This window comes from Pongo abelii, chromosome 4 (assembly GCF_028885655.2).
Source record: "Pongo abelii isolate AG06213 chromosome 4, NHGRI_mPonAbe1-v2.0_pri, whole genome shotgun sequence".
Lineage (NCBI taxonomy): Eukaryota > Metazoa > Chordata > Mammalia > Primates > Hominidae > Pongo > Pongo abelii.
The window spans coordinates 170,904,535-170,927,206 of NC_071989.2; the positions used below are offsets into that span (position 1 = coordinate 170,904,535).

Consider the following 22,672-nt stretch of genomic DNA (forward strand, 5'->3'; position numbering starts at 1 on the left):
AATCCATCTTATGTTTAATATCTTTCTACTTAGGTTGACAATTGATGCTGAGTGCCAATTACAATTGCACAACTTCCCAATGGATGAACACTCCTGCCCCTTGGAGTTCTCTAGTTGTAAGTAATATTCCTTCTCCATTTGTATCCTCCCTCACCTACAGTCTTTCTGATTGCCATGTTAATTAATTGAAAGAAGCATAATGAATTTCAAAGTTGTATTAAGTTATGTTACTGACTTCGATGATTTTGACAGTCTCTTTCATCTTAATCCCAGCTTGCTCTGATTAGGGTGATTCCTGCAAAAGAAGGACTTATTTTATTAAGAATTACAGTAGGTTTCCTTGAGTTGCAAACTTTTAACATATTGGTTGCGTAGAGCCTTTTTTTTTTTTTATAATGGATTGTAAAGCCAACCCTGGACTCAATAGAAAAGGTGCAATCTTTAATTATATATCCTCTTCCTTTCTCTCCTATGGGCCTAGGAAGGGACTATAGCAGCACATTGCTAATTAAGGGCTGCCCCACAGGACAATTATTTTATTGATAAAATATATGTGAACCACTACTTGACACACAATAAGATCAAATATGAAACCTTTATTTTTACATTTCTTATTTTTATCAGATAGATAATAGAATGTAGCAAGAGGATCCATGATAATCTAACATAGATTATGCTTTAGTAACCTTTACAAATATTTCCTGCCTGAACCAAAGCCAAGCAAACCTAAATTTCCCAAAACATTTTCCTTAGTATTTGTTCAGCATCCATGAAAGGTCAATCGCCTCTTTTACATTTTTTGTCTGCCAGTTGTACATATTGCACAGAATAAAAATCTGATTATAGATTTTAAAAGTATGTTTGTAGAAATGTAATTTCTCAACCAGGGAGTCCACCAAGTCATAGTAATCACAGTTTGAAAAAAGTTGATGATCAGAGAAGTAATCACCTGTTTATCACTTCATCAATACCAGAGGAAACCAGAGGAAAAAATCACTGGACATCATATTTATCTAGAAAAATTCTCATTATAAAACTTATTTCATGTTTTCCTGAATCCAAGAATGAAATATATTTAATTATAAAGTTAAAGCTTCCCTGAGCTTTAGAGAGATAAACCTTCCTTTCTTTTAATATTCCAAGTGGGACTACTTCTTTCTTGTGTCAGCTAAAATTCAAGTACTGTTGATTTCTCTGCCATCAGGTGGCCAGTTGAAAATGGCCCTCTGAACCCAAACACAATTTAATATTACTTATTGCTATCAGAACAATTCAGTCACCAGCACATTCTCTGCAGAAATTTGCCTCATATCATCATTTTTTGTTGTTGTTTTGTTTTGTTTTGGACAGGGTCTCTTTCTGTTGCCCAGGCTGGAATGTGTGGTGGTGTGATCTCGGCTCACTACAGCCTTCGCTTCTGGAGCTCAAGTGATCCTCCCACCTCAGCCTCCAGAGTAGCTGTGATTTCAGGCACGCACCACCATACCCAGCTAATTTCTGTATTTTTTGTAGAGATGGGGCGTCGCCATGTTGCCCAAGCTGGATATTATCACTGTTTTCCTCAATTTTCATCACATACTATCATATCCCTCTCCATCCCCTCCATCCCCTCTAGGGACTCTCTCTTTTTTTTCCTCCCTCTTTAATTAATATAAACATATAATAGATAAAGCTGCATCAAAAGGAACAGAAAGGAGGAACTATGTGGGATTTTATTCCAAGTACTCAATCAGTGTTCATAATCAAACTAATCTTTACATGGCATTATTATTTATTATCACATAATAATTAGTATTATTAGTAGACAAACTGTTAAAACGATTTCTGATTTTTATTTATTTTCTTGAAAAAGTTAATTCTGCAGTTGACTGCATAATAATGTTTATCCATTCAACAAATATACATTGACCATCAATTCCATGAGATAAGTACTATTATCCTCCCTATAAGGGGACAAACAATTTAGGAGGAAAAATATACAGTTGTCCAGGGTAGAATGGCTGAGAAATGGTACTCATAACCACTACTTTATCTCACCTCCCCAGTGTGATGTTTTCAATGAATACTGTCTGTTCTATTAGTACAAGCTCATTGATATCTTCCTCTTAGCATTTCTACTTACTACTGCTTTGAATTGTGTATTTCTGTGTATATTAAAATGGAGTCCCGACAAATTGAGAAAGAAAGATAATAAATAATTTTGGTTATTTTTTCCAACTATCTTCCACTTCAAATGCATTCTTTGGAGAAGTTTTGAGTCTGTACTGTCGTATTATTTTCTGTTTCTATGTGACTCAAAATCTTGCTCTGTTAACTGCCTTTCACTGTGATACAAGACTTTGTATTTCTATTTATTATAGACTGGTCACTCGGTATGCACTATTCCAGATGATGTAAAGTATGCATACAGCATATATAAAACCACATGTAGTATATCTTCTATGTCATTTAAATTATTTTCAAGAGTATATTTGACCTTTGGATTTTTGAATCTAACTTCCCATTAGGATGCAATGTCATTGTAATTTATGTCCTCATTGCAATACCCTTTGGTCCAAGATCCTCATTTAGCTTGTAACTATCTTTCTCAGTCTTTACCTCAGTGTCATGTTCATAGAAGATGGTTGCTACATATGCTAATTTATAATCATTTTTAATGTGAGCTTTCCTATCTCACGGCAGATGGCTATCCACGTGAAGAAATTGTTTATCAATGGAAGCGAAGTTCTGTTGAAGTGGGCGACACAAGATCCTGGAGGCTTTATCAATTCTCATTTGTTGGTCTAAGAAATACCACCGAAGTAGTGAAGACAACTTCTGGTAAGATGCACTTGCAAAGAATTTCAAGTGACCCTTCCAGAGTTGAAATTTTGGTATATATGAATTAGAAGGTTTTCCAATACCTCTCTATGAATGATAATCAGAAAATTAAATGAAGTGTTTTAATTTTCTAGAGAAAATTATAATTGAAATTCAAGTAGAATAGATAAATATAAATATATTCTACCAATTTGGGAAAATTGGATTCAAATTGGATTAGTAAATTATTCCCTAATTTATTTAAGGAAAAATGAATATCAATTATGAAAAAATAAAATATTTATTAGATGTACCTTTTTTAGAAAGTATGTTTCATAATGTAGTGAAATTGCCACATTTCACACAGGAAGAGTGAATTTTTTACAAATGCAGAAAAGTAAGCATAGTGGATATGGACCCATTCTCCATTCAGTAGTTTAATATTTTAAACTTATCCATCAGTGGATAATAGAACAAGCCTTCAGTATCAGACAGGATTGGGTTCAAATTCCAATTGCATCAGTTATAAGCTATAGACATTGGGCAAATGTATTGAATCTCTGAGATCAGCTTTTTCAGATACCTAATGTGCATTAAAAAAAAAATTGCATCACAGGAAGACTGTGTATGCAAAATATAAATGAAATGAAATGCTTAGAATGATAGCTGGCACATAGTGAGCACTTGTTCAATAGTAGCTCTTACTAATATTAATTATGATTATCGATGTGCATGATAATATGGTCAGGAATTGAGATTTATTTTCAGACAAGCTAAAAGTAAATATTTTTATATTAAATCTCATGATTTGTAATAGTATCAATTATTGATTTAAAACCCTCTGTCGGGCAAGTTAGATATGTTTCCAGACCAGATCTGTCTCATGGGTGGCCAGTTTGAACTCTCAGCAATGTTGCTTATATCCTCTATGTAGATTAATCTAACTACTGCTTTTAAAATTATGCTAATTTACATATGTTCAAATTTCAAATACAAACATTGTGTTCTCAGCTTACCATCTATTAAGATGTCATTTGAAACATATTTCCAAGAGTTGAGCTGTTTTCTGTTGATTTAGTCACAAACACCTGATTATTTTCTAGAATTCATAGGAAATATTTTTTGCGTGTGGAATAATTTGGCATCAGGCCTTCATCTACTTTACAGAGAGAAGCAAATAAAGGACCTACACAAATATGAAAATTTATGATTCGATTCTACTTTCAAAAGTACCAACCTTCAAATCAAAGAATTATCTGGCTGTAACATTGTTTTGAGCATTTGCAACTGTCTCATAAAAGTTCTTTTATTTGGAAAAAAGAATCTGAAAGAAGGTCATAGTAATGCTTGAGTATATTATTTTAAAATGGCCTTCTGTTCCATTATTCGCAAGAAACCTGACCCTCAAGTATTAGTAGAACAATCTTTTTTTTTTTTTTTTTTTTGAGAAGGAGTCTCGCTCTGTCTCCCAGGCTGGAGTGCAGTGGCGAGATCTCTGCTCACTGCAAGCTCCGCCTCCCGGGTTCATGCCATTCTCCTGCCTCAGCCTCCCCAGTAGCTGGGACTACAGGCGCCTGCCACCACGCCTGGCTAATTTTTTGTATTTTTTAGTAGAGATGGGGTTTCACCGTGTTAGCTAGGATGGTCTCGATCTCCTCGTGATCCGCCTACCTCGGCCTCTCAAACTGCTGGGATTACAGACAAGAGCCACCACACCAGGCCTAGAACAACCTTTCATTTGGTTCTCAAAGGAAAAGTTCAGGATTGCCTTAGAACTGGAGTCTTCCATCAGCGAAAGAAAACACATACACACACACACACACACACACACACACACACACACCACATAAAATTAATCTCCAATTCTTCATGCTTCCAGAATGAGAAATTGGGCATTAAGTTCTATTGTATATTCATATTTCTATAATTATTCCAGCACTGTAAAACAGAACCCACAAACTCGTGACTAGAAGACTTCATGTTTAGTTGTTTTGAGCTCAAGAGTGGTATGAAGAACTAATGGTGGAGACAGAAGGTTGATTTTACATCACAGAGCCTAACATTACCACCTCCCCAATGTCTCATGTGGAGGATCATCTAGGGAATTTACTATCTATTAGGAGACACTTGTGGGAGAAAATTATCTACTTACTTTAAGCATAGCAAAAATAATTAACAAGGTCTCACAAGGCTATTAATCTTCCTAAGGAAATCACAGCAAAACAGTATTGAAAAGATACTACATTTCACACTGAGTACCATCATGTAACTCATCTCATCAACTCCTTTGTGGGTCCTAATACTGAGAATAGCCTTCACAGTTGGCCTTCTCTCCCACTCCTCACCCTGCTGGTTTGTATTTTGTGAGTAGTACTATTTCAATGGGCTTGGTGAAGAGAAAGGGCTGAATTGAACATTACTGTTGATAACGAAAGGCAGCCTGATTTCTCTGACAGCTGATTTTTTAGTGATTGGAAGTTTTTGCTCGATATTTGCTTGATTTTTGATGCTATTCTTGTCTTCAAAGCATAGCTGTGTAACTAATGAACGTCTACAAGGAAGTTATGTTTACAACTTTCTTGGGAAATTATCAGGAGCTCAATCTTAGCCAATTATAATGTGACTTTCTTTTAGATTTGTGGTAAACGTATCTCCCTTTAAGATGCCTCTTTTGTAACTGGGGGAGAATATTGCCAAATTGCGACATAGCTTAGTGAAGGATTTTCCAACCTTTATTCATTCAAGCTTTGTTATATCCAAGTAGTGAATGTACTTCTGATTCCTAATTTTTTTCTTTAAATTGATTCATGTGGTTTTTTTTCTTGAATGTATAATTAATTTTATTATTTTGTTTTAACTTTTAAGTTCGGGGGTACATGTACAGGTTTGTTATATAGGCAAACTTGTGTCATGGGGGGTTGTTGTATGGATTATTTTGTCACCCATGTATTAAGCCGAGTACCTATTAGTTATTTTTCCTGATCCTCTCCTTCCTCCCAACCTCTACCTTCCCAAAGACCTCGGTGTCTGTTGTCCCCTTCTATATGTCCATGTGTTATCATCATTTAGCCCTCACTTACAAGTGAGAACATGCAGTATTTGGTTTTCTTTTCCTGTGTTAGCTTGATAAGGATAGTGGCTTCCAACTCCATCCATGTTCTTGCAAAGAACATGTTCTCATTTTGTGTGGCTGCATAGTATTCTTTGATACATGGTTTTTCAATGAAGTTAATTTTTTAAAGGAAAGTTAATATAAGGACCACAATTGGAAAACCAGGACATTTAACAAAAATATAAGTGATATAAAAATATGATTAAAAAACAAGTGAATACTCTTCCACTTTAAGTGCATATATTTGTGTTCCCTAGACTTTGAATATGTTGACAAAGAGAGAAAGAGAGAGAAAAGGATATTAGAGCTTAAGTAAAGAGCAATTAGTACCAAATCCAAACATTCTCTTTGATATAAACAGAAAAATAGAAGCATTTCATAGGAGAGAATTTGCTCTCCAGGAAATTTAATGCTATGTGAGAGTCCTTGCATCCACCACCTGAATCATCTCCTTTATTACTACTTTATGTGTACTACAGTTGAGAAAAATATTTCCCCTGTGGCGGGTCGATAAGATTTGAAGAATATTTTTAATTCATTGTCAATATGCTAGAACAGATTCTGGATCCATAATTTCTTCTTCAAACTATAATTCCTTCCTGATTGTTCTATATCTGGTAGAAGAACAACCATTGCCCCAGTGAGCCAGGCGTGAACACTCAGAGTCATGTCTCTGCCTCCCACATCTAATGAATCATGAAGGCACTTATGCTTCTGAAATATCTTGTGTAACTGTCCTCTTTTCAGTTGCCATTGCCACTGTCCTAGTTCATGATTTTGTCTGTTCTCATCTGGAATGTGTTAGTAGCTTATTAAGTTATGTGCCTGCTGTCAATTTCTCTCTCATCTCCAGTCTGTGCTTTTCACCTTAATTATAAAAGCTAGCACTTACTAAGCACTAACTACATGCACCATAGCAAGCACTATGTGTAAGTGATCTGCTTTCTCATAACCATAGTTACATTTACTATTAACACTGATGGTATCGCTGCAGATGAGAAAATTGAGACTTCGAGGGGTTCATTTACCTGCAGGAATCAAGGGCAAGCACTGGGACAGAAACTCAAGTGGTCTGCTCTGAGATTCATACTCTTAATCACAGCACTATTTGACTCCTATCATGGCCCAGTGAGCTCCTGATATATCCCTTCATCATGTCTCAATAATTCAGTAGATTCAATTGAGCACAAGCTATTGTTTCTAGTATGTAAGAATCTGGTCTCAGGAACTTTCCAGCCTTGTTTTCTACAATTTCTCAGCTTGTGAAAGAACCGATCTATTAATATGTTTCTGTGTTTAACTAACCAGTCTTACACTCCCATTGAATCTCAATCTCTTTCTGTTTTGAATGGCTTCTTAATGCATCACTACCATCTCACCTCTATGACTTTAAGGCTTAAATCAATGACATCTCTTCAACAGTGCCTTCACTGATCTTGATACCAAAACAACTTGAAGCGATTTTTAAGAATGTTCACCACGGGAGTCAGACAGCTCAGGTTTTAATACCAGCTTTGCCACTTACTAGTGGTGTGACTTTATATAAATCATTTAATACACCCGAGCCCAATATCACCAGTGTCAACAGGGTTGCTCCAAGGATTAAGAAACATACTGCATTAAAAATGTGCCTGACAAATGGGAAGGACTTGGCAAATGGAAGGCAACAATATTACTATTATTATCACTGTCATTATTATTCCATTAACTCCTCCAAGAGCATTTTCATCCACCTTAAGAAGACATGATTTCTATGTGCCACATTTTCTTAATCCAGTCTATCATTGTTGAACATTTGGGTTGGTTCCAAGTCTTTGCTATTGTGAATAGTGCCACAATAAACATACATGTGCATGTGTCTTTATAGCAGCATGATTTATATTCCTTTGGGTATATACCCAGTAATGGGATGGCTGGGCACATATACACCGTGGAATACTATGCAGCCATAAAAGATGAGTTTATGTCCTTTGTAGGGACATGGATGAAGCTGGAAACCATCATTCTCAGCAAACTATTGCAAGGACAAAAAACCAAACACTGCATGTTCTCACTCATAGGTGGAAATTGAACAATGAGAACACTTGGACACAGGAAGGGGAACATCACACACCGGGGCCTGTTGTGGGATGGGGGGAGGGGAGAGGGATAGCATTAGGAGATATACCTAATGTAAATGACCAGTTAATGGGTGCAGCACACCAACATGACACATGTATACATATGTAACAAACCTGCACGTTGTGCACATGTACCCTAGAACTTAAAGTATAATAAAATATATATATATATATTTATATAAAAAGAAAACATGATTTCTGCCTTGTGTTGCTTGGACACTTGCTTTACTCCTCAGTCCCTGACCCCTTACTCCACTACATAAGCTCCACAACAGAAACCTTCTTTTAATCATCTCTAAGCCAGTCACCAGACTAATAGTCATCATGGACTATTAACCGGTGGCTGACTTAAAGGTGATTATAGATAATAGTGGTATTAATCACTTGTGACAATTACATTGATACAACAGTATATCATTCATCAGTGAAATACATAATGCAGAATGCTATCATATATATTTTCCTTTGCTCATTGTGTACTCTGAACTAGAAGAGTTTATTCTTTTTGTCATGTTGCCACGGCCAGCTCATCAAATTCTATCCATAATTTTTGACTCTTTTTTCTTCTCTGTTGTCATCCTGAGATGTGGGCTGGAAAAGTGGACAAATGTGTTTCTTATGGGAAACTTACATTGGTGGGATCCTCCTGCCATCATAATGAATCACAAAGAAATATACCACATTTCTCCCAAATCAGAATACCATTAAATCTGTCATATTGTCTTTAGCAATGCATCCAAAACATCAGGGTTTCATGAAACATCTTCATAATTATTTTTGGCATAATCATGTAAATTATTTTCTGTTTTTGTTGTTTTTAATCCCACTTTTTTCTTAGATTCCATGTTCTAGTTATATTTTCCTAATTTTTATCACAAGGAATATATAACTAGGAAAATGAAAAATCTGTGTACCACTAAATTTATCTTCCTTTCCACCAGTGACATGCAGATCACAATTTTGAAACATCAGCTCCATGGATGAAGTTCGTGCTTGTTGCCTGATTTCTAAAATATCCATATGCTATATCTTTAAGTGTTGGGCGTCATTCTCCCATCATACTGTTCCCTTCCCTGAGATTTTCTTGCTATGTTACACCTATCCCAAAGTCTCTGCTCCGATTTACTTTATTATTTAATATCAAGCTCAAGTCCAACCTTCTCTGCCTACATCAATATTTACATATGAATAAAATGCTTCCTCAAATAGAGAACAATAGCTTCCACCTTTTAGGCTGTTTTAATTTAAATGTCCTTGGTAAACTAAGGAGACATGTGTAAAACTTGACTCATCATTTAGATTATCTATTTTGGCAGAAAAAAAGGAAAGTTAAAAAAATACAAGTTAATGGTACTTTTTAAATTGAAGAGGTTGGAAGGGAAACAACAACAACAACAACAACAACAAAAACTAAATGAAAATAAAACCTAAATGAAAAAAGAGAAATAAACAACTACAGCACCAATCCTACATTCTCTTGTTACTCCTGAGTCTCAGTGAGTTGTGAGCCTATTTTAGTCAATACTAAATTTTTCAAACTACTTGAAGCAGCGTAATATCTTAAAATAAACCAGTGGATGATTGCACAGTAATAGATTTTAATTTTATTTTTAAGCTTCAATTTAGAAAGTTAGCTTTGGTCTCAAGAGAGAAAAGTGTATGAATTATGTAAATAGAGCTGGGCCTAGAGCACCCATGGGGAAGTCACTTTCCCTCCTTGGGATGAAAGTTCCTTATCTATAAAAGGAATACATTTGATTAGATGCTTCTCTAAAGTCCTTGTCCTCAGCATTTATTCATAATCCCTGATATAACCAAGGTTACACTGTCAGTGTCCTAATGTAAGAGCCACTTTCTTTAAAAATGAATATTTTTCTAGAATGTTTTTCCTTGATCAAGTTTTCAATAAAATTTCAAAACAAATACAAAAACAAACTCCTTGGGATTTAGATTTTTAATTTAGAGGAAGCAGTTTTCCACCTCTATCTATTTTGTTCTTAGTGATATGTCATTATACACATTAAACAAAAATGTTAACCAAAAATGATAACCTATTTTCTTTCCATTGTGATTCTGGAATATTCGTATGTTATGTTAAAAATCACACATTTGGTGATTTTAAATTCCAAGGTTGTGTTCACACTATCTATCAGGGAGATAGTTTTTAAGGGGCGGAGGGAGATGGCATAAAGTTCTGTGAAATCAAAGGAAAATTGTCTTGTTTCAAGGTGACACGTGTCATTTCTGCTTGTGTTCCATTGGCAAGAACTAGTTGCATATTCCCATAGAGATAAAATGAGGTTGGGAAATGTAGCTCAATTTGGGGTTAGGAAAGGACAATGGATTTTATGACTTTCTAGCATCTATGCAATATACACAATGGTATTTTATTTCTCACAAGAAGCTTCTGAGAAAGATATTATTCTTTTTCCATTTGATAGATGAGGAAAGTAAAGTTTAGATGGGCTAAGTCATTTGTTCAAGGATATTCAATGGGTAGAGTTATTTATTCAGATCCACAATTTTTACTCCATAAAGAAATGAATTAAAATAAAAACTATTTCTAAGCTTTATTATAGCTATTTTTACAGAGACATGCAATAATGAAGTATTAGCACTTAATATGGTAGCCGTATATATGAATCACCAATATGTTAACCTGTAGGAATACCAATTATATTTAGATACAGCAAAAGTATAAAGTGAGAAACTTAATTTAGCAATTATATCCTTTCATTTTTCATAAAAGTTATTTACTGCTTATAAGATAGTATTATTTACTAGTTAAGTGGTCAGTACTACTCACTAGTTAAGTGGATCTACACATGACCATTCAAATCTGACTGTAATTCAAAAATTGTTGAATCCAGTGTATTTGTGAAAACTTGTTCTTTGAAAAAAAATCAATTTGAGAGAATATATAATGAAAGGTTTGCATGACTACTATTTACGATAAATTTTAAAATCAATATTTTTGACAGTCTATCAAAACCAACTAGATCAAAAAAGCATTTTTTTTATCCAAGTTGTTGGTATTTTCTAACCCAGCTGAAAATCCTATTTTGCTACATTTAAGAGACAATTACATCAGTGTGACTGATATAACTAATAGATCTCTCCTAAACAGTTACTGCCCCAAAATAAATTTGAAAGACATTTTTTTTGAAAATGCAAAAATGTGAGAGAATTAAGACTGAGCCTTCAGAGATGATACTCTACACATAAACTAATTGAAGATTGCTTTTACCCTATTTGATGTAAGTGAATGATTCCTTCATCTTATTCTTGCAGTTTCAGAAAATAATGCTATTCAGCATTGCAGATACGCACTTTTAAGAATATCACAGACTGGAAATGGGCAGCAAATAGCAATGAGGAAAATAATGTATTCTTTTTAAAATATTTTACCTTCTTTTCTTTAAAAGGAGATTTTTATGAAGGCCACAACATTGTGTTGCACAACATTCTAGAAAAGAATTTGCTGGGCATACAGATTAAGGGCTGACTAGAGTTTATTTACCATTTTCACCTGCCATTCATGTAATATATTTCATTTAAGAGATCAAGAACATCTAATTTTAGTAGTACATCCAGCAAAACAGAAACAGATAGTAAAACCCCAAGGAAAAAGGATTGACCAATATGTTAAACATAGTTTACAATGTCACTTTTTTGTTTGCTTTTGTTTTTTATTTTATTTTATTATTATCATTATTTTGAGACAGAGTCTCGCTCTGTTACCCAGGCCGGAGTACAGTGGTGAGATCTCGACTCATGCAACCTCCGCCTCCCAGGTTCGTGCCTCAGCCTCCCAAGTAGCTGGGATTATAGGCGCACACCACTATGCCCGGCTAATTTTTGTATTTTTAATAGAGACGGGGTTTCACCATGTTGGCCAGGTTGTTCTCGAGCTCCCGGCCTCAAGTGATCCACCTGCCTAGGCCTCCCGAAGTTCTGGGGTTACCAGCATGAGCCACCATGCCCAGCCTGGTTTGTTTTTATATAAGGGTATCTCTGCTGTTCAAGAAATTGACAGTGCTTTACAGTTAACATAGAAAAACACATCATAGATGTCTAATTTTTCACATTTCTCTGTTTTCCAATTTATCCACTCCAAAATTAACTACTCTTTGCAGTACACCATGTTCCACAATGACGACAAGAAGATATACTAAAAAGTTCTATTCTCTTAAAATTAGTAGTTCTTCCATGCCAACTACAAACCTAATTGTTTTGCCCATAAGCACTTCACTAGCAGCTTTATAAGATGATATCTTTCTTTAGAAACACTGGAGTACAATAAATAAGTTACATTGCAAACAAGACTCAAAGATGAAAGCTTCAGTTTAGACAAGTGAGTTTACTGGATTAGTTTCCAAACATAATTTGTAATCTGCCTATACTCACATGACTAATAGCACCATGTACCAATGATGTACTTTCATCATTACATCTATTGTTCATTGCTAAGTGGTGAAGAGCTACGTAGTATCAAAGACAATGTGTAATTCACGAACTGTGTAATGGTTCCTTGTTAAAGAGGTAATGCAATCATGGACACCAATTGTAATCGCCTACCGATCACATTTCCTTAGGGGTGGTTTCCTGTTACCAGTATTAGTGACTAAGAGTGAAGTAGGATTGGTATAAAAATAAAATTTTAGGGCTAAATCTTAAAGACCAAGCACAGTTGTAATTCCACTTACAGGGAAATTACTCCAAAGAGGTAAAGACAGAGCTTCTGAATTGGCAGCCCATTATTTGACCCCTGCCTATAGCAGGGTCTTTAGGATGGACAGAGTTAAATTTCATTTTATTTCTCAACTAATATTAAACAACTGATAATTTTCGTGGGAAATTTAAAAGATTCTTATATCCTAAACATCTGAGAAAGCCCTCATTCTCATGTAAAAATATGTAGAGCTGAATTATCACCTGTCTCAACATGTGGGTAATACAATCTCCAGTTTACCAAAGTCTCTACTACTCCCTGTCCTATCTCCTATTTTTGGAGTAATGTTTTCTTCTTGAGTTACTGTTTTCATATTTTGGAAAGCAATGTGTAGGTGTATCGCTATAAAAATGGGGAAAAATAGAGATAATTAATATGAGATCGCATATGTGTCTGTAGAGATGAAGAATATTATTTTATCTTTTAAAATAAAAGATAACGGGAGGCTGAGGCAGGAGAATCGCTTGAACCCAGGAGGCAGCGGTTGTGGTGAGCCAAGATAGCGCCATTTGCACCCCAGCCTAGGCAACAAGAGTGAAATTCCGTCTCAAAAATAAATAAATAAATAAATAAATGAGATAAATAAAGGGCAAAGAGGATTTTTCTATCACAAAATGACACTCTAAAAAACGAATGCTAAAACCATGACTCAACCAAAGTTTGCCTGAAAATAAAAATTAGGTGAATTGCAAAGAAGTGCCAGAATTTTGTCAATCTAGGTCTCACCTCCTTTTGACATTCTGCAACTGGGCTTATGTGTCATAAATATCTAACATAAGCCACATTAAGTTCATTCAGTTTATCTCTACTGTCCACTTTCACGGAAGATGGATTTTGAATAAAAATAAAATTGCGAAGTTTTATATATGGACTTCTGTGCCTGTAGTCTTCACTGTCTTTTAGTTTCTTTTTCAACTCACATGTAAGCAGCTAAAAGCTTTGTTGCCATTTTTGGTTTGTTGCCATTTTGCTTTGTTGTCGTTTTGCTTTGTTGCCATTTTCTTGCACATTAGCAGTCTTGCATTGTCAATCAGATTGATACTTTGTCCCTTTGTAGTTTTCTGAAGGTCTATGTAGTTAATGTTCTGCAATAAAATCCTATTCTTTACTTACTTTGATAAAATGAGGCAGCTGCGTATAGAGCTCTACATACCCTGTGATTCCTATTTAAAGGTTTCCATTTTGGTTGTGGTATCATGTAGCTGAATGAGCTCAAGGAAGTCATTTTCTCTTTGAACCTGCAATTTCTTCATCTCAAAACAAATAAAAATCAGACTAGACTGATTTTGAAGGTTTACTTTACTCCTAAAACACTGTGTCATATTTCCTGGTATTTAGCGTCTCTGTTATGAAGCAAACATATGGTGGGTATTTGCGTTCTCTATGCCCCCTAGAATTCCTAACAAAACTTTTATCATGTTTTCTTATTATGTCACATTCAGAAATTAACAGATTTACTTTGTCACATGTGGAGATCTTAGGTGAGGGAAGGGGACCAGGGTGTTGCCATAGAGATGGTTGATAAGTTAGCTAAGGTCTGATAAAGTGAATTCAGCATGAAAACATAGACCTGTCGTGAGTGGGAGGAGCAAGGGTGGATGCTAACTGAATTTACTGTGAATGAGAAATTGGGGATGGGGTGAAGGTAGGACAGTGGCTGTGACATGGCTTTCAGAGAGGAAGGAAAAGATACTCAGGTCTTCAAACAGGAAGAAGACTTGCAATCAAGAGTGCATAAAAGGACCTTAATTTATTAGCTTATTATTTTGTTTTTAATATCTTACTTGTATAAATTGGCGAGACTTGTATAGTCCTATGAATCAGCAGTCAAAATAATAATGACACTACTACCTCTACAATAATAGTAATAATGATAATAATAATAATATGTGCGAACATTGTGAAGCACTTTCTAAACATCAGCTCATTCATTTTTTACAGTCACTCTATAATGTGATGCTCATTTTCCAGATGAAATTTCCAGGTACAACCAACCTTGTAGAAAAGTTGACAGAGAGGGTAAGAACCTTGTGCAATATCATGGTATAAGTTACTGAATAGACACTCATCTTTCCTGACAGACAGTCTGATTCCAATTATGAATTAAACACCAAGGGGTGTGTGTGTGTGTGTGTGTGTGTGTGTGTGTGTGTGTGTGTTTCCAGAAAGGCTCACTCTTGGCCCTATTTCTTTATCTAGTGTGTAATTTATGTTCCTGTTATAGTTTTGGCATCTATCCATCTATCTACATATCTAATCTATCCTTTATCTATTTATCTTAAGCTGATTGCATATAAATATGGTAGAATCAGTCCGTATTGGTCAACTTAATCTAGACAATGCTATGGTAGCAAATAACCCTCAAAATCTCAGTGGTTTAAAGTAAGAACAATCTCAATTGTTCTCCCTCCAGTGTTTCTTTATTCTGTGGTATATCATTCTCATAGCCAAAACAGGAAATAATAGAAGAGTAAAATGGTCCTTAAAACCTCTGCTTTGTGGGTCTTAAGTAATTTTGACTCACATTCTACTGACCAAAGCAAATCCCATGAACAAGCCTGATGTCCATGGAATAAGATGCACAATGCTTTCACACAAAGGGGCACCAGGGAAGGCCTCTATAGGGATGGACTTTGTAGAAAGGGGAAGCAAATATCTGGATTACAAAACTATCACCAACAATTAACAATAGTATAATCCTTTATACTATACATGACTCACCTACCTGGCCATGTCGGAGGGGCCCAGTCACCAGATCTCATGGAGTCTTCCCTAGAAGTAGTGGGGCAGGCAATACTCTATGACATTTAATTCTGCAGTATGAGACCATAACTTTGACAAAGATTCCCATCTTCTTAGAGAGGTTGAAAGGAATTCCTAATCACGTGAATGGGGAATAGAGTCCCAGGCTTGCGATTTGCCAGTTTTAGTTTCTGTTCATTTTCAGATCTCAAGATCACGTGCCAGGATAAGTTACTTTTAAAAAGAGAAAGAGATACCGTGCTCTCAGAGAAAATATTGCCCAAGCATGAAAATGTCTGTCTGAGAATTATCCTCTCAAAAAGAGACTGTTTTGGGTCAAGCCTGTCTCACTCTGTCAGAGACCTATAGCATGATTTCTAATTTATGTAAAATTGGTTTCAGAAGAGCAGGTGAGAACACATGATATTAACATGAAAATGATTGTAGGGTGATGGGAACTGTCACATTTTATAAACATAAGCAAAATTTTCTTTGTTGTACTGCCGGAACAGCTTTATTAATTACAAGTCCAAAATATTGGTCCTGTACTAAATTCAATTTTACAGTTATTAGTCAGTGTTAACTTCTAAGAAACAATAAACCAGAATCATCCCCTTGTCAGTAGGAGGAAGTAATTGAAAATGATTTAATAAAGAATGGCTACAAAATGATGTAAAGGTCAGATTGTCTTGATTGTTATTAATCTTTGCATGGAAAAAAAAAATCCTTAATGTTTCTAACAGTCCTGTGTAAGAGGAAGATATTGTCAAAAAGAGTAGTTTCAAGCAACTTTTAAAATGTTTTCCTGTATTTAATCTTAACAATTAAGCTATGATTTAACCTTTTCTTTTATGAAGCATTCTTAATTATGTTCCTCTGTTTTATAGATAAAGTACACGAAGCATAGTGCTAACAATAATTTAAAACATTGCCATATGGCTAGTTATGAGTAGAACTAAAGCTAATTAACAAGTGTAGGGGACCCCAAGCAACTGTTCTCTCCTCTACCCAAGACTGAATTAGTACAAAACAGAATTGCCATTTCATTGGTTGACATTGAATAATTGAGTACTAATAGATATTTTGGTCCTAAAAATCTGCCACTATTAATATATGCACAGATAAGTAGTGTTGGTAATGTATGGTGATGATAATGATGATGATGATGATGATGATGATGCAAATGCTAAAGCCAACTTTTGCTGAGCATTTCACATATGAAAGACATCGTGCTATGCGCTTCACTAGAACTGTAAACTTGCGACAAATTTTTGCAGGTTTTTGAATTATAGATCCAAATCCTGAGCCAGTATTTGATTTGAGAGTCAGCCCCAGAATTTTTGTTGAGTCTTATTTGTAGGTAGTGGTGATTTGGTATAGCAGTTTTGTTTATTTTTCTCCTCAACTCTTTTTCTGCCATCCATAGTAGTTTCATCAAGGAAAAAAACTCCAAACTATTGATGTTCACAGAGGATCCGATGGTGTGTGTGTGTGTGTGTGTGTGTGTGTGTGTGTGTGTGTGTCTGTAATAAACATAATAAAAACACTTACTTTCAAGGTACTCATGCCAATTATATACTGTAACAGCCTGATAGGTTTTATTGACTTCAGTTAATGGCAATAGAGTTTTGATAATTAACTCTAACCTAATAGGTCTAGTTTTCTTTTTATAGAAACAAGAACGAGGTGGTAACAGGTGTATCTTGATCAAGGACATTTAAAATCCTTCCCATAACTGGACATATTATCTGTCTCAAAGGAAAACTCTGGGTATAATTACATAGGTGCTATAATAGCAAAACTAGGCTAGAAGTAAAAAGATCTGGCTTTAAGTCCCAGGTAAACTTATAAACATGTGAATATATTTGAGCAAAACTCTCTATATCTATATCTATATCTATATCTATATCTATATCTATGCCAGTAAGCAAATTGACACGTGAAATAAATGAATCATTTCTCTCAACTCCACAAGGAACAAGGCTGAGATTGTGACTCAAGTTCCTACTTCTCACTCCTGGGTTCCTGTGATCAGATTTTGTCATCGGGACTTAAGAAGGATGACAAGCTGATAACAATCAAGGGTATTATTAAAGCGACACAAAAGGCAAAATTTTGACTTTTCTGCCACTTTGGTGTAAAATTGCTATTAAAAGATGAAGGCTAAATGTGGAAAGAAAAGGATAAAGAATGCTATACTCAGAGGAAGACAGAGGAAGGTGGTATTGGGTTGGCCCCTAGGATTAATGCACTTTAACCTAAAGCGAAAAAGGGACTTGTAGCATTGGACCTTTTTGAAGTCCCCAGGGACATTTGAGAATGCTGGACCCAGTTAAGTGCAGTCCTTTAACTTATTTGGGAATTGAAAATTAAACTTTCAGATAAGAAATATAGGATGAAAAACAATTTGAAATTAGACTCCACAGAGAGATATAGAGAAATATTTAAGAGAATTATCCTTTCATATTAAAACATTCAGTGCGTTCGCTTGCCTGTCTGTAGGGACACAACGAGAATTACAAAACTCTGCATTAGCACTAGTCTCTATTCTGTCTGGGGCTGAGAGAAACAAATGCTTATTTCCTCCTGAAAACTGATAACCTATTTTCAACTTTCCAAATTTCTCTCCAGATAATTGCTGTTTACTTCAAGAGTTCATAGTTACCCAATGTTGTAATAATTATTAACATATTTTATTTGTTGAAAACTACTGTGTGCAGCAAACCACCCACAGCAATTCGTTTATAGTATATCATAATTCTCTGAAGAACTTTGAAGTAGATATATGATTACTACCCTCCTTTTGGAGATAAGTTTCTTGATTATTTATTCTGGGCCTCCCGTGTTCCCAAATAGGGTTCAAGAAGGTAAATTTTCCTTGAGCAGCCCACAGTCCAATGAAATGACAATGATCCAGATGTAACTGAACATTAAATAATTTTTATGTGAATCTCTATGTGCTAAGACTGATGAAGCACCTACCTTACACCAAAATCTATGCTTTTTACTATAACTGAGCACATCAATGCCTACGTGCTTCAATAGCACGTCATTCCCATTTTTATTTTTTCTGAATGAAGAAATCATTGTCCTAAATATACCTTAACTTCTCAAAATACCTTAAGATATGTTTGGAATATAATTTGAAGGTATTGGTACAGTCATAATGCTGTTTAAGAGCTATTGTAGTTCTTAATTGTGACGGTTTCAGGGGCTTATTTTAGCAAGTTGCCTACCTCCACCCACTCCTCTTCCTGGCATTTGGAATGATCGCCCCCATGCTTGCCATGCCTAGTGCCTCTCAGACAGAGGCTGGTGGGAGAAATGTATCTGCAGCGTCCATCTGCCAGCTCCACGCTGAAATAACTGAGGTTTACTTGAGCAGCCTTTGCTGAAACCTCAGACAGTGGCAAAGGTGGTGTTTCCATAGCTGTGCCAACTTAACATTAAGTCAGGTGCTATATGGTTTATACTTGCCTTTCCCTGTCTTTTACATTCAATTTTTGGCCCATGGAAGTACCAGGCACAATCTTTGCACCCATACATATGTCATCTGTCTGTAATTCTAGATATGATAGTCATTTGATGTTGTGTCCAACAATTCCATCTTCCCTCATTCCCTCAGGGGTTCTTTCTGAGGCCTAGGAGAATATAATATGATAGATCACACTCAAAGGGAATATTAAGCTCTTTTTGAGATTATTACTCTAGCATTGAAGTTTCATGTCTAAACCTGAGGTTATGCCTACTTGAATTCTCTGTACAGTGGAGATATTAGAGAGTTGCAGTTAGGAGTCAAGAACTATAGCTTTTTCTTGACTATTCATCTTTCAACATAAGGTATAGACTTGGGAGGATTCTGGATGAAGCATCAGATAATAGAGATGGCATGTGAGCTCTTATGCCACCTCTGCAAACTGCATGAACTCAGGCAGTTTCTAATCTACCTTAGCCACAGTTTACATGCCTATAAGTAGAAAATAAGTATTCAATTTCTCTGACCATATAGGATCCTTGCAATTATTAAATGAGATTAAAGTATATGAAAATGGCTCTGCAATTGCAAAGCACTATATAACTTCACAGGACCATTTAAACTGCATTACAAGAAGACAAGTAGCCAGTTTAGATTAAGAATTCCCATTAAAACCTGGTAGTAAAAGCCAGCATTGCTTTCTTTAACCAAGATATTATTCAGTTAGATACTTTGTTCATTATTTGTTTAGTATTTGCTGAGCACACATTGTATATAAAACACTGTATCAAGGGATATCAGGTTCAAAGCTAAACAAGGCAAGGATTCCAGTGTTAATAAGTTTAAATTTTTACTTATTCATGCGAATCATTATAAACTGTAGAAGCTCTACACTTTTTACTGAAACCTCCCTCTGTCAAAAGTGTGGACCAATGTCTGTGGCAATTTGAACACTAGATGCTCGTGAGTCATTCCATTGCATGTCCACATACTTCTGCTGAGTTTAATATTTATCCAGAGTCAGTTGTGTTTCCGTCCAAACCTGTTAATGAATGTTGAACTATTATTTCAATGATACAATTTAAATATTACATAAGGCCATGTAATTAGGTGTAAGCTAATTATTTGTAAATGCTCATAAAACAGTACATATTAGAAAGAATTTTTACACTTGATCTTTTTAAAATTGATGAATTTGAGTGTGATTTGTGTATGAATGATGACACTTGGATAACCACTTAGCAGACTCTAGTTCAAAGCAAAGGAGCTTTGGATCTATTTTTTTAAAAATAGTGGACAAAATGTGCATTTTGTAGATTTTTAGTTAAAATGCATCTGAAACATTGTATAAATTATATTCCTTAATAACTTATAAAAGATTCCTTTTCACCAACTGACCTAGTACAAGCTCTTTTTGTATTTCATAAGAAGGTTTCTCCTTTATAAGACTGACTGTAGATACAATGCCACGAACATCCAATTTTATTGCTATCTCCTTAGCAACTAGCTTAGTGCCTGGCACATAGTAGGTGCTTTTTAAAGACATGCTGGAATTGAAGGAGGTAACTAGAAGAAAGATCACGAAATGGAAGCATTTGAAATGAATCTTGCAAATAGGGAGAGATTGGGTTTGATAGTGTTGCGGAAAGAATAGAAAGAGCATCAAAGTGTCCTCTTAAGATCAAGGGATTATCATTTAATGTAACTTAAGGCAATTGAATTTCTATATCTATAAAATGTAGAATAGCTAGCAGTCAAAGGGTCATATAGAAACTATGCAGGCATAAATAAATCAGTGCTGTCATTAACTTTCCAATGTCTTAGTGTCACTGAAGGCAAAAGTCAGGTTTAAAAACATCCTTAACTTTAAATTACATAAGAAACATAAGAAAATTTGTGAAATTGGAAGAGTTTCAGATATATATTTCTTAATTCCTGTAGAATACACACAAACACATAAAAATAAATGCTTACTTTAAAATTTGACAAGATATTTCCAACATTTATATTTATTTATTTCCAGTTGAATCATTGAGCAAACTGTTTGCTGCGAGTGTTCTTTTTAATCTTCTAGATATTCATTTTTACCCTGTTGTTTGCTCATCTATCCTTTCTGTTGTTAGTGTCTGATTTAAAAATATGTTTTAAAATTTTATCATGAAATATAACGAAAGAGTGTCTGGATTCTAGTGACTAAGTCATTTTTCACCAAGATTTTGGGTGATATAATCATTGAGGTCTTAAGGCAAATGTGGATAGCAACTTCACTTTAAGGCATGATGCATAAGGTTTGAGGTCTTGTGCCATTTTTGATAGTTAGGATTCTCAGTTTTTAAACACTACTTGTTAATTGCTGAAAAGTTATTAAGGCAAGAAGACATGTCAATTGTCCAAAGAACAGCAAGAAGTTCAGGTTGGTTGAGAGTAGGCATCAAGCAGAAGAAAATTTTGGTTTAATCAAAGTGGTGGTTTTGTCAGATGAACATAATGAAAGACAAGAGAATTGAGGGAGTGTTTGTAATGACCAACCAAAGAACTTACACACAGTAAGGAAGGAGAGACCACCGAGGGGATTAGGGAGGGTTATAAGGTCATACAATCAATAGACTAAAGGTCTCCTTAAAGTAAAAATATTTGGAATGCTAGAGTATAAGAGTATAAGAGGGGCTTAATTAGAAACAAATAAAAGATGTTATTCCATAGTGAGATTCATGAAATAGACATTATGGAAAGGTTACAGTTATTAATTTAAAAATAGTAATGTCTTGAGTATGCCATTGAAGACGGTGAATGAAATAGTATCGAGGTCAACCTCATACACAATCAATCTAGAGAAATTTAAGAAACTTAGAAGACAGAGGTTTGTGGGTCATACTTTTGAAACCTCAAGAATTAATACAAAAGGTGTGGAGTATGTGATAATGAGCCAATAGTTAAAATCTTCAAGAGATGAAGGGGTAGTGACATTTCATATTAAGATTAGACATGGTAGATTCAAGTCAGCTAGTGTTGGTGCAGCTATTGAGAGTGTGACTAAAGAAGTCATACTTGTGGTTTCATCTTCACCCCTACAGACGAGGAAAGGCATTCTAGAGGATCGGATGTTTATCACAGTGTGCAATCCAGTGCTCCACCCACCAGTGGGTCCTTGATAAATAGAAAAGGCTATGGAAATCATTGTCCTAGAGTAGTGCGTGAACTCACTTTTGACCTCTATTGTGGGGGGATGGAATTATATTAAGTGTGAGACTCCACTTGACGTCTTTAGATAGAGTTAAAACTTTGGGAAAGGCAGATGTTATCCTAGCATGAGGGTTCCCTCTGCACACCAAAGGTGGTAGATGGCCTAAGAAATGCTTCACATCGTCCCCAGGAGTAATTCCAAACACCTTAGCATGACATACATGAAACTTCATACTCAATTCTCCAAGCCCATCTTTCTCCACCTTCCCCTTCACCTAATTCTAGCAGTCAACATTACAGCCACCTGTAGTTTTTCAAATAAGTCAGGCTTCCACATACCCAAGGGACTTTTCACTTGTTTCCTCTCCCTGAAACATTCCTCACTTGAAAACTCCTGTTTGTCCTTGAAGTCTCTCATTGTACACACAAGGCACTTTGCAATCTGGAACTCTCTTATTTATCCTGTATCTACATTTCCTACCACTGGGAGTGGCTTATAGCAGGTGATC

The 22,672-nt window shown here is 35.3% G+C and overlaps 1 protein-coding gene across 1 annotated transcript in view; it reads left to right on the plus strand.

The window, feature by feature from the left end:
• Nucleotides 1–22,672, plus strand: part of GABRG2 (gamma-aminobutyric acid type A receptor subunit gamma2) — an 87,216-nt gene that overhangs the window by 33,944 nt on the left and 30,600 nt on the right. Inside the window, 2 exon segments of the mRNA NM_001133740.1 lie at nt 34–116; nt 2,683–2,820. Coding sequence (NP_001127212.1) covers nt 34–116; nt 2,683–2,820 — 221 coding nt within the window.